Source organism: Diabrotica virgifera, chromosome 3 (assembly GCF_917563875.1).
Source record: "Diabrotica virgifera virgifera chromosome 3, PGI_DIABVI_V3a".
In the NCBI taxonomy this organism is placed as follows: domain Eukaryota; kingdom Metazoa; phylum Arthropoda; class Insecta; order Coleoptera; family Chrysomelidae; genus Diabrotica; species Diabrotica virgifera.
In genome coordinates, this window is record NC_065445.1 from 63645746 (window position 1) to 63658876 (window position 13131).

At 31.7% G+C, this 13131-nt stretch overlaps 1 protein-coding gene across 1 annotated transcript in view; it reads right to left on the reverse strand.

Moving 5' to 3' along the window:
• Nucleotides 1-13131, reverse strand: part of LOC126881092 (pyrimidodiazepine synthase-like) — a 43648-nt gene that overhangs the window by 22177 nt on the left and 8340 nt on the right. Inside the window, exon 2 of the mRNA XM_050645132.1 lies at nucleotides 29-137. Coding sequence (XP_050501089.1) covers nucleotides 29-137 — 109 coding nt within the window. The remainder of the gene's footprint in view (nucleotides 1-28; nucleotides 138-13131) is intronic.

Consider the following 13131-nt stretch of genomic DNA (forward strand, 5'->3'; position numbering starts at 1 on the left):
TTTTAAAAACAGGTAGGTGTTTACTTACGATATCTTTTTAGCATCCAATACTAAGATTACACGTTGCGAGTATGGACAAAATCGATTACTATACAATCGGATTTTATGGCCTTTTAATGGCGGAGGTGCTTTGGAACCTGAAATAAATTATACATAATAAGTATAAGTAATGCAATTTATAGTTTACTGGGTTTATAATAGCATTGAAACATTTATGAATATAATATATTAACAGCGAGTTTGATAGCAAATAATAGAGAGATATTGCATAGTCACTTTTGCACTTGCTGTTTTACAGCACGCGTTATTTTGACAGTAGAGCATGCGCAGACGTGATAATTGGCTTACGCTGCGTTATTGGAAATAGTGCCTGCCGTTATTAGGGGAGCCGTTACGCTGTGCGGTATTCGTTGCGCTATTTTCTTTTCAGGTTATGTTTGTTGTTTTTCTTTCATTTAAACTAAGTTTATTTGTAATGATTTTCTAAAATGAGTACCTCAGACAGTAGCAAACGAATTAGATTTACATCTGATGACGATTTGTGTTTATTAAAATAAGTTGTAAGTCAAAATCAATTGACTTATTCAGAAAATTGGACGTTAGTTCAGGAAAACATGAAGTGTACAACAGGAAATTTTTTTATTTTAAGAACACTCAAGGATCATTTGTTTCTCATGCTCGATATTTGGAAGAGAATTCAAACCTTCCTTCCATTTAAATCAAATTCTTTATTTTTAGCATGTAATAGGTGTATGTTGATCTTCCAGAATGTTATGTGCAAGATGATAAACTAGATGTTCTTATCATTAGCATTGGCCAAAATGAGAGCTTCTAACTAAATCTTGATCCAAAATTGCATACAAATTAGACAAACAACTAATCTTAATCGAGCCGTAAAATACAGCCACCAAAATGTTGAGCAATATCTGTATTTATGACACGTCTGAGAAATGTCAATTCTGTCAAAATAGCGCGGTGCAAATAGCGCAACGTAGGCTGTATTAAATTTGCAATATCTCTCTAATGTAAAGGTCTAAGCCCTAAGCATAAAATTACTTTATACAGAGCATAATTAAGTACACAAGAGTGTAGACTTTTTACCGAAATGTGAGAGCTACATTTTCTTGAAAAATATTCCTCAAACCACATATTTCTTAAAATGACTACGTGCAGTAGGGGAAACCGGGGCAGAACGAGAGTCGGGGCAGAACGGGAAATGCATCGGTGTGCATAACTTATAGTCGTCATAATATCGGCAATAGCGCCATTCGAACGAACGTGGGTTGACTCACTTCAGTCATTAGAAAGAAACTTTTAGTCACGTAGTGTGCTTCTTTACTGACATAAAATCCTTTTTCTTTGTTTTGTTAAAAAATTTGGTTATATTTATAGAAGTGCATTCAAATATGATAGATATATTACTGAATCTTAATATTGCGTGCTGTGAACCGTTTTATATCTTTTACGTTAGAAATTACTAATTTTATTTGAAATGATGTCTGTTGGGGCAAAGCGGTCGGGACAAGACGGGATATTATCCCAGCTTGCCCCGCTCTTCTAAATTGCCACTACTTTACAGCATTTAAACTTTGTAAAAAGAATCTGACTAAAACTGAAACTAATAAAGAAAGTTAAAGAAGAAAATGAGATGGGCACTGACTCATCAGATGATGAAGATTGTGTTTGCATCTACTGTGGATACCTACTTATATTTGCAGTCAACTGAAGGATGGGTAGTGTGTAGTGTCTGCCATGGATGGGCTCATAATTCGTGCGAAGATGTTGAGGATGAAGACGAAGGTACTCATATTTGTGAACTCTGCCAAGCTGACTAAAATACATTCCCATTTCGCCCGTAACCGGGGCAAAATGGGAATTTCAGAACTGATAAGTTAAGTTCTTTGTTACCAAATAACTAATCAATTTGGATTATAAATAAAGTAAGTTCTATAAAGTTTAATAGGAAGTGATCCTGTCTGACTTTGTTATTTTTTAATACACAGTTTAGTTTTCTTTCTATGACTTTTTCTTTCTTAAGTATCCCGTTCTGCACCGGTCTCCCCTACCTACTATAGTAGTAGACATAATAATTCACATAATTTATTTGATTATTATAACTCAGTTGTGATCTTTTTTTGACGTGGACTCGTTGGACTACCAATAAACACGAAGACGTAATCAAAAAGTACATATCAATAATGCATAGATACAGAACAAGTAGGTAATACCTAGATATGTACTATTAGCAAAAAAAATAACAGGTTAATAACATCATACATTTAAATACGCTGCTAAAATTATAATAAAAAAGGGTAAACGAAACAAACTACAAAATATGAAATCACTCTTTGTGCATTTTGAGTTTTGTCCATAATAAGTGTTCAATTTTCACCCTAAATTTTAAACTATTTCTTAATCCAACCTTTATTAATATCTTACTACTAACTCCACCCCACTCCCTACAAGTTGGCTTTCACCTTTCTCTTTGTGAAGACAGAGAAATCGACTCAACCACCCACATGCTTCGTGGAATAGTCATATGATGCTTTGAGTGAGGTATCTCTTAATTTCATCCATCGCCAGAACAACATGTCAATGTAAGACTTTTAGTCGAAATTTTATAGGTAATACCTAGATATGTACTATTAGCAAAAAAAATAACAGGTTAATAACATCATACATTTAAATACGCTGCTAAAATTATAATAAAAAAAGGGTAAACGAAACAAACTACAAAATATGAAATCACTCTTTGTGCATTTTGAGTTTTGTCCAAATAAGTGTTCAATTTTCACCCTCAATTTTAAACTATTTCTTAATCCAACCTTTATTAATATCTTACTACTAACTCCACCCCACTCCCTACAAGTTGGCTTTCACCTTTCTCTTTGTGAAGACAGAGAAATCGACTCAACCACCCACATGCTTCGTGGAATAGTCATATGATGCTTTGAGTGAGGTATCTCTTAATTTCATCCATCGCCAGAACAACATGTCAATGTAAGACTTTTAGTCGAAATTTTAAGGGTTTTGACCCATGTATTTTTGGTGGCTTAGCATGTAGAGCTTGCTTAGAACACTGATGATGCTCTCTTTAGAGCGAAAACGTTCTGTTTTTAATGTAGCCCTTTATTTGGCTTTTCAAATAAATTATCTTTTACACAGAAGATTTTTTTTCTTCAATGTTTGTAATTAATGGTTTTATATAGCCAGCTCCAGGAAATTTTTTCCTTATGGATTTTAATATTGGCTAAAATAGGTAATTAAAAGCAGAGCCGTGCGGTACATCTTTCCAATATGATGCAAGTCTTCGAAATACCGCCCCTTAAATATTATTGAAAATTAGCTTTTATTTTTCTTAACGGGGTCTAAAGGGGGTCTAAGGAAATCCAATGCTATTTAAATGCATTCATTTTTTCCAATTCTGAGAAAACTAATTAATAGTTTTGAAAAATTTAAATGCAGAATGAAAGACTACATTATTACCGAGGGCTTAGTATAAAATCCCTTAAAAAAAGGAAAAAGTTTCTTTTAATGAAATACATATTTGAAACTAAAATCAGTGAGAACACTATTGAAATAAGTGCTAAATTTTTTAGTATTGTTTGTTTTATGGAGCTTCGTAAATAATTTTTAATTTTGAAAAACTTCTTTCTTCACTAACTACCGAGACAGGGAGTGTTAATAAAATTCTTAGTGATACAACTACATTCGGGTATGAAGAAATTAGATTATTTTAGCAGAAATAGTTCAAAACCTCTAAAGGTATCGTATCATTATTTAGGATATATCACGCAATTCTTCTAGAAGATCGTTTGTCGCTATATCAGATTCCTTTTCTTTTTCTATTGAAAGTATTGAATGAAGATTCATACAATATTTTTCTAGTGTTTTGTCATCCATTTCCCTAAATTTGAAAATATCATATAAAAATTTAAAATCTTTATTATGAGTTTCTAGAAGCGAAAATCGATCAATCAAAGAATTAACGGCAATGTCTAAAATATAGATGAACAAAAGAGCTCGTTAACAGATTTTTCGTAATAAAATAAACGCTTTTTTCTCTTGGCTCTAATTTCATTTTCACCTGCAAATTCGGAACTTATAGATATTAAGATTTTCTCCAATTTCATTAAATTTTTATTTAAGTTGGTCATTCGCCATATTGTCTGTAACTTTTCATTTTTTCTATAGTTTCTGACACCATTTTTACACAATCTGACATTTTTTTTTATTTTACTGATTATGCCGCCCCCTTGTGATGCCGCCTGATGCGACTGCCTCGCCGCATCATAGCACGGCACGGCCCTGATTAAAAGTGCTACAAATGTTGCTGAACTATGACACCAGGTGTCGCTCTTCCGAATAACTTGCACGATGCCAATAGTACATTTTTGAATTTTGATTAATAGATCATGCAAAGTGATTACAAAGCTTCATAATGTATCATAGATTATAGATAAAAAGGAGTAAGTAAAACAAAAATTTCCATGTTTATGAACACTATTCAAGTTACCTACTTATTTTTAATATAGGTACCCAATATAAAAATTTTAACATTAGGAAATAATAATAAAAACATTTCACATTCTTTTTCAACATCAATGTGATACCTACTCGAAGAGGTATTTCGAGTTCATTTTAAAAATAGCAATGGAATAAGGTTAGCGGCACAACAAAATTAATTATTTATGAGCATATCATTTCTCTCTCGTTCCGACAACATAAAACTACGACTATGAGGTAATCAAACGAAAATAAACGTGATACACTCAACACACACCGAGGAAGGACTTTTTTTAACGTAATATGGATTGGTTAAGGTTGTGAATTGTGAATGTTATAAAAACATCGCTATGGGTAGCTGAGTTTTACCGAGATAACATGAGATAATCGGTCGGATTTTAGGAAGTTGTTAAATAATATTTTGTTTACTTAATTTATATATTACAAAATTACTGCATATTGAACATCTCGATCATACTTTGATATTATTATCAATATGTTTATGATAAATATAGTGTAAACTAATAAACAAGCCACAATTAAATTGAAAAAATAATTTTATTAACGTTTCGACGCCCAAATCGGGTGTCGTTGTCAAAACACAAAATACTACTAGATTAAACAAAAATGTTGTTGCTAAGTAAAAAAACTCTTCTAATAATTTATTTAATCTGACTCATTTATATTGGCAATTCAGACGTATATTATACATTTTAAAGTAAAAGACTTTAAAATGATATCGTCAATATTTATTCCTTGTGTAGTGTGAGTTGTGTTCCTGGGACGACTTTACTAAAAGTTCATTCGATTACATGAAATCAATCCCAACTCAAGAATATCCGTCACAAAAAAATCATAGCATATGTGATCTGTCTTTAAAAAGACAACCAAATGCAACGATCACAGTAAAATTCTCGCGTTTGAGATTCCATAGTAAATCACGAGGGAAAAACCAGGAAAAAACCTCGTGATACTATCCCGACATCGTAAGTATTTGGTCTTACATTTAATTTACTTTCAAAAATTAATACCAAATTCTGACTTTAATATGTTTAAATTATAAATAATATTAATAATACATTGAGATCTATCAAATTCTCTATTTTTAATATAAGACTGATGTTCACTTATTCTTATTCTAACGTTAAATGGTCTTGATGTTTCACGTAAATAAAATTGTTCGAATTCACAAGGTATTTTATAAATGCAATTCTTTGTTCTTTCTTGTTCACTGTTAGGTTTAGTTGTAGATAGAATAGATCTCAATGTGTTTGTTGCTTTGAATGTTGTCGAAATGTTGAATTTATTTCCTGTTGTTTTAAGTTTCTCGTTTTGTATTTTGACAACGACACCCGATTTGGGCGTCGAAACGTTCAATTTAATTGTGGCTTATTTCCCATCTAAATAGTTCATCATAAAAATGCCACAAGGAAATAGCTTCAGAACAACACTAATAAACAAGGACGTACATAATCACAATCATCGTCTTCCAACAGATAACGATAACGGCAAAAACCAAATCAAATTAATTCTAATTACTAATGAAATAAAAAATTTTAGTAGTTCCAAAATGACACAAAATCTAGGCATCGAATAAAAAAGTTTATTTGAAGAAAGTGTATTTTTTTGTTCTTAATGGCGGTACAGGCTCGTTTTTTAAATATTCTATTTAATTATAGAGCACTTTCCACATTCTAACATATTTCTGAAATTGGGCTTTGTACGTATGATGTATGATGTTCGTGTTTATCTCTACACATCGTCAGCCGTGGATTAATGTATTTTCTTGTCTTATTTGAGGCGCTTAGTGCAAGAGTGGCCTAACTCGTAAAAATTGATATTGAGAAAAAGACGATTTAGTTTTTATTAAATATGACCACTCTCTTTTCTGTAAGGATTATTATCCTTAGTTTTAAATTTCAACACCTTAAATTAAGTTAATAAATTTCATTTTACATTAATATCACAAAAGAGAAAAATGTTCAAAACATTTTTGGAAAAAAAATTGTAGGCCACCTTTGCACTAACATTATATAAATAAAAAAAATAAAGTGCGTTTTTGCATAAAATACATTTTTACAATACTTGTATACAAAAAATGAACAAAAGTCAAAACAATGCCCTTAACTAATTTTTTTTTATAAACATTTATTCCACTATTTGTTCGGAATCTTCTATAGCGTAAAACACATTATCTTCATCATTATCTTGTATACGTTGACCTGAGTTTTTAACATTTAGGTTGTTATAAAAGTTATGTAAATAGGGTGGTACATACACCAACAAATCTTGTAAATTGCTAAATTTAGCTGCTTCAATGTCTCTGCCCTTTGGGTATAAAAGTGGAAGTTTTCCAATAAACGTAGATATATTGCGCTTCGTAATATCTATATGTTTAAAAATAACATCCGGATTGTTAGATTCTTTATAATGTAATTGTAATGGTTCAGTTAAAGAGTATCGCAACCATTGCATTTTTAACCAGTTGACCGATTCACCCTCGACAGTCTTTTTACGATTAGTAATGGTTTTCTCTAATGGAACACTACTCACGAAATCGTTGCTGGTCATTTCTACAACTGTGAATGGATTTTGTTTTTTGACTGTCCTAATCACTCTGGTCCAATCTCCAGGTACATAGATATCATTGAAAGTTTTTTTGTTCTTCTCTATGATCCCAAAGTCACGGTCACAGGCTAGATATGAATGCCCCGACACCAAAAATTTATGGTCAATTTGCTGGACTTTTGATATCTTGTTTTGTATGATATAATTACAGAATAGAGACATTTTGATATTCCTATTCTGTCCTCCGCATTGGTCACTATACATAATTAATTTTGACGTGTTAACATAGTTTTTAATATACGCTGTATGCAAGATCCAATCTCTTGAGGTCCTCTAGATGCTATGGCTTCATGCCAAACGTACATGTGGGCCTGATTGCTTGACAAGTTGTGGATACCTAAACAGTATGTCCACAACTGTCTTTTGTAGTAACATACCCCAGTTGAAAGATGAGGAGTAGGTAATGTAGACATGAGATCAAACGCTATTATAGTGACATCGTTTTCAGCTATTTTACCCAACTCCGAATCCAATGCCATCCCAGCACGTGCGCTTTCTGCCTTTCGAAGATGCAATTCTTTCTCTAACTTTAAACTTGCTAAAGTAACTTCAGAAGTTTCTGTTTTTATTTTTTGTTCAAATTCGTCACATCTTCTACGACTGCCAGATATAGGTGCATGAAAAGTTAAATTAAATTTTTTTCTGAAAACATCTCTAAAAACAAATTGTGACGCAGGATCATTTGTTTCTTGTTTGTATAAGGAATACATAGTTGACAGATTTAAAGTGGGAGCCAAATAACAAAGATTGGCATTTTTTGTTCTAGAATAGTGTGACTGATATTTTGGGAATCTCGAAATAAAATTAAAAATATTGTCAAGTTTCTCCTGACTTGTTTTATTATGAGGCTCCTTTTTTCCTCGTTTATCCTTAGAAGGTGTACCACCTTGCTCCTTATTATTCAAAGCACGTGTAAGCCGACCATCTGAAACTCTCAGGACTTTTTTAAAAAACTCCTTGCAAACTGGAATCTCTATGCCTCTTTCTCTTGTCAAATAATATCGTCTTGTGTATTTTCTGGAGTCACTTTGAGCAGTATTGGCTAATTTTGAAGTAAGTTTGATTTGGCCACATAAATAAGACGTCTGTAAATCATAATTGGTGAGTTTATAGAAATCTTTAAAAATAGTTTCACGCTGTTGAAGAGTAATAAGTTTATGGCATTCTTTAAAGCAGCGGCAGTCGGATGGATCAAATTGTTTGGCAGCAACTACCTTACCCTTAATGGTTGTATACTCACGTTCACTGTTTCGTAATTTTTTTCTTATATTACGTTGCCATTGACTTTTATCTGCAAATTTGCGCCGAGGACCACGTTTCTTACTTCTTGGAATTTCTCCAGGATTTGCAATATCGTTAGACTGAAAATTGCTTTGTAAATTCTCATCAGCCACCAGCACCTTTTCATTTTCAGCTAAAACAAAGTTTATTAGTTTCTCGCAAACGATTATAATAATAATAAAATACCTGTACTTTTTTCACTTGACGATTCTTCTATATCAGAAGGATTGTAGCTGGAACCTGAATCTGCAAATGGATCATCAATACTAGAGATATCACTGTCATCAAAGATATTATTGCTTTTGCCTGAAAGAGATAAGTTACAGTAATTCAGCCGTGCATTAAAATATACTTTTTAACACCTTATTCCAAAATGTCTGCTTTTACTTTTAATAATATTACTACTTAAGAAAATTATCTGGATAATATATTTACCTGATGTGGATGGAATATCCATAATGAAACTTCCAAATAACTACAGTTAAACAATTAAAGTATACACGAGCTGTTAAAAAACAAATAATAATTTTAAGGTTAAAAGATAGGCCACTAGTGCACACGAGAAATTGAAACACATAGATAGGCACGAACGTTGGGCTATTACTGCACAACCGTTTGTCAACAAATCGTAATACGCCAAAGTGACCTTGACCATTCCTCTACCGTCATTTTAATCAAATCGATGTGGGCCACTATTGCACACGATAGATTAATAAAAATACTAACGCTCGGTGTTATTAACTCAAATATCATTTTTTTTTAGTTAGGCCACTTTGGCACTATGCGCCTCATTTAGGATATTATAGAACTTTTTAGTTTCATTTTACCCTTTTAGCAATTGAAGCTCTTGCATGATCTGGTTTTACAAGGTCCGCCTTTTTCTTCGATGCACGCGTTTTTCGTCCTTCCTGAGTTCTTTGCACGTTTGTTCCTTATCCCGTGTTCTTTTCTCTGTTGCATAAGTTTATATGGAAATATGTATGCATTGTTTTTCTTTTAGTAATACGAATAGTTGCGTGGAGTGGGTTCTTCTAGTCCTAACACGTTATTTGCAAATAAATTCAATAAACATGAATGATTGTGGAAAAAGCGGATACACTTTGCAATAGTCCAAAAAGGATGAGTTTACGAAAAATACCGAATATTTGAAGAACAGCGATAACTGAATTTATTAAAATTTGAAACGAACGGACCAAAAAGACATACCGTATACCATGCCAAAAAAACGTGAAGTAGTAATAAGTAGAGTAACACATATTTATAATTCATAATAAAACTCAACACATAGGTACGTCCAATAATGTCCCGTTATCTTTTAGAAACATTTTTGTTTGTCTATTGTGACTCGAGGCATCGTGTTAAGGTTATCTAGTAATATAAAGGAAAAGAAAGCCGTAGAAATGGTACAAACGTAGGTGGAGGTGTAACCTCGAGTAGGTATATAGGTACATAAAGGAAAGGTATCTCCTTTTACATAGGTAATATTTGTGAAAATAATAATAAAAGAACATAATGCCACATTTTTTATACAAGTTTTTATACAAGTTATACAAAAACAGGTTTGCTAAGACAACAACGATGATTTTTAAGAAAAACATGGATTGTTGTTAATTTTTTAACATACAAAGGTGAGCACAAAACAAGCGTTAAGAACCGCTAGATAAATATTCTGCAAAACGAATAATTTAGAAACCATTTTATGAAAAAAATAGGGGTCAAACTGTCTAAAACTGAATGTTTTATGGTTTCATGTTAAAAAGAAATCTGACGGACTATGGCGCGGCGGGCTGAGTGAAATAAAAAACCAATTTACCAGTACAAATATATAGGAGTGCAAAGTAAAGAGAACACTGTTAGCACCCCTTGTTACCAAGCAATTAATAAACAACTGATAAAATTTGTCGGACCCAGAGTAAGGACTATAATACACCACCAATGGACGATAGAATTTTTATTAAGTTGGTTAAATCATACAATGATAAAACTCATAACACAACGTGGTTAGACCACTACATAGTAAAATTACCACGGCACTGATCGTAGCTCCTTCGGAAGGTAGGAAGCTTTAGCACCTGTATGTTAAATATCTTTGAACCGTGTCATTTTACCGACAGTTCATGGGAAAAACGTCGACGTTCCACACGATAATAAAAATTGGGTACAGAGGACATAAATTAGGATTCGGTATTAGCTTAAGGATAATAAATAACAAATTTTGAGAGACATTTCGCTGTTTCATGTTGCGTTGAATCACGCCTTCAGTTTTTATCTTTTTCTGTTACATTTTTCTATTTCACTTAGCCTGCCGCGACACGGTCCGTCGGATTATTTTTGACAGAAAAAGATAAAAACTGAAGACGGGATTCAACAATTTAGCATAAGTGTAGTCTTTCGCAAATTACAATCAAGTTTTTAATAGTATTTCCCATAATGTCACCATAATATGTAAATTATTTATACATATTTCTTTTTTCAATTTTTTCTATATTTTAGATTCAGCGGTTCTATATGATAATGAAGATTTGTTGTTATATTGCATTTAAGGTTATTATGATAAGGTTTTTGTAACCTAAGTAATAAAATTTAAGTGAGTTAACACAGATCAGCTTATGTAACTATAATAAAACAATACATGGAATTGATAGAACTATCCTTAATCACAGTCAACATGCATTGTTAACGCAAATTATTACACAAGTAAACAAGTAAATTAAAAAAGGTGGAAAAACTTTCGCGGCAAAAGCAAGAGCATAGATCAATCGAAAACAAAATTATATATTATAGACTTGTGAAGTGACAGCACAAGAAATAATAAATATTTCGAACAAGTGGCAATAATATAGCTTTTGCAAACACATTAATACCTACTTTTAATAATAAACGGCGTAACTATTTAGTACATATAACATAAATTAATGTCAATATGCACCGTGTCTTTTTATGTTCTTCAACGAAAACATTTCGTTTATAAATTCGCAAAGTGTGTGTGTTATTGCGTTGCCGCTCCTGCAATACTTAGAGCAGATTTATCGATGGCTTCTTACGTAGTTTTGTCTTCTGAATCCAAATCTGAAAACGGCATTTCGATATCTCTAACCGTCTTCGAGATAATCGACCTCAAAATCTAAAATATGACGTCACAATCCTTTTATTTTCTTCCGACACACTACACACTAAACGTCATCTGAAATCGTTGCTATTAGTAAGTAGGCTAGTTTTAATCTGAATTTGTTAAGCAAAGCATAGTATATTTGGTATTTACATTTAAGTTTGACACTTCGTGAATGTCAAACTAAATTTTAAATTAGCTATTAATAAAATATAAATGACATTTTATAGTGAATTTAATTATTATATAAAATAAATAAGATGTTTAAAAATACAATTTGAGTATATTTTGAAAGCAATAATTTATTAACAACAAAGGTTTGTACGAGTATACGGCCTCCCCTTTAATGATAAATAGACTGTTCCATTTTTAGGCGAGCAGTAGCAACTCCTAAAATTACGTTATACCGACCCGAAAATCAACTTTAATATGAATGACCAATTTTGGTGATTCTTTATATTTTCGATACCGCTGAATCTGAATATGAAGTTTATTTTTATCTAGACTTGGTGGTAAATGTTAAAAAATGAGATTTTATGCAAAAATGCGAAAAATCAATTTTAATGATTTTTCGACTTTACCTCGCTGTACCTTTGGTCGCTGTAAATATTTCTTTTTGAAAATTTTCTGTGTCATCTTTGAAGTATTTAAATAACAATGTGCTTTATTCAAAGTGTTTAAACAAATTAAAAGAGGAGTTGTTAATTTTTAAACATTTTGTGGTCAGATTTCGTTAGTTTCATGTTTACTTAAAAAAGTTGAGTGACAAACTTTTTAGTTTATAATTTTCACCAACACAGGAATAAAATATAATTCATGAAGAAGTTTTTTGGAAAATTTCAAGTCAAACTATGCAATAAGAAAAAAGTTAGGTGACTTTATAGACGAGTGGCACTCTTAAAATAACGCTTATTTCTCAAGATACTGATCACGGTGTGGTGAATGGCTAATTTTCGTCTAACCTAAGGTTTTGATGGTGCTGAAAACGAAAATAACGTTTATTTTAAATCATCATTTTCCTTTATAACTCTTGCATTTTTAATTTGACGAAGAAAAGTTATTCTTCATAAAAAGCTCTTCATGGTCTAAGATTTATGATGTAACCATCACATATAAAATTTTATTAATTTCATACGAGGTATATAAAAATTATGAATTTTGAGTAAAGTATCTTTATAGTTCACAACATTTAAATTAGAATGATATAATTGCAAATTGAAACATAATTTTTAATTCTAAACAACTTTTCGTAATAGTAATTTATAAACAAAATCCACAAGGAAAAGAAAAAGTTTTCCTGTAGTTGGCTGTATACCATCAATCACAAAATTGGAAAGAAATTCTTTGTAAAAGGTATACATTTTTTTTTATTAAAAATCCCTTAAAAGGGCTACATCACAACAAAACGTTTTCGATTTTTATAAAAAATCATCATCAGTGTTCGATAAACTTATGATAATGCTCGCATTTTCAGCTTGTTTTTATATGGGGGCGTACAGGGCGCCACTGATTGAAGCTAAAAAATCAACGGAGTCTTGTAGTTAGAAACAACGATCCACTTTGACAAGTTAGCCAAAAACTGGAATTTTTTAGAAAAAAATCCCAAA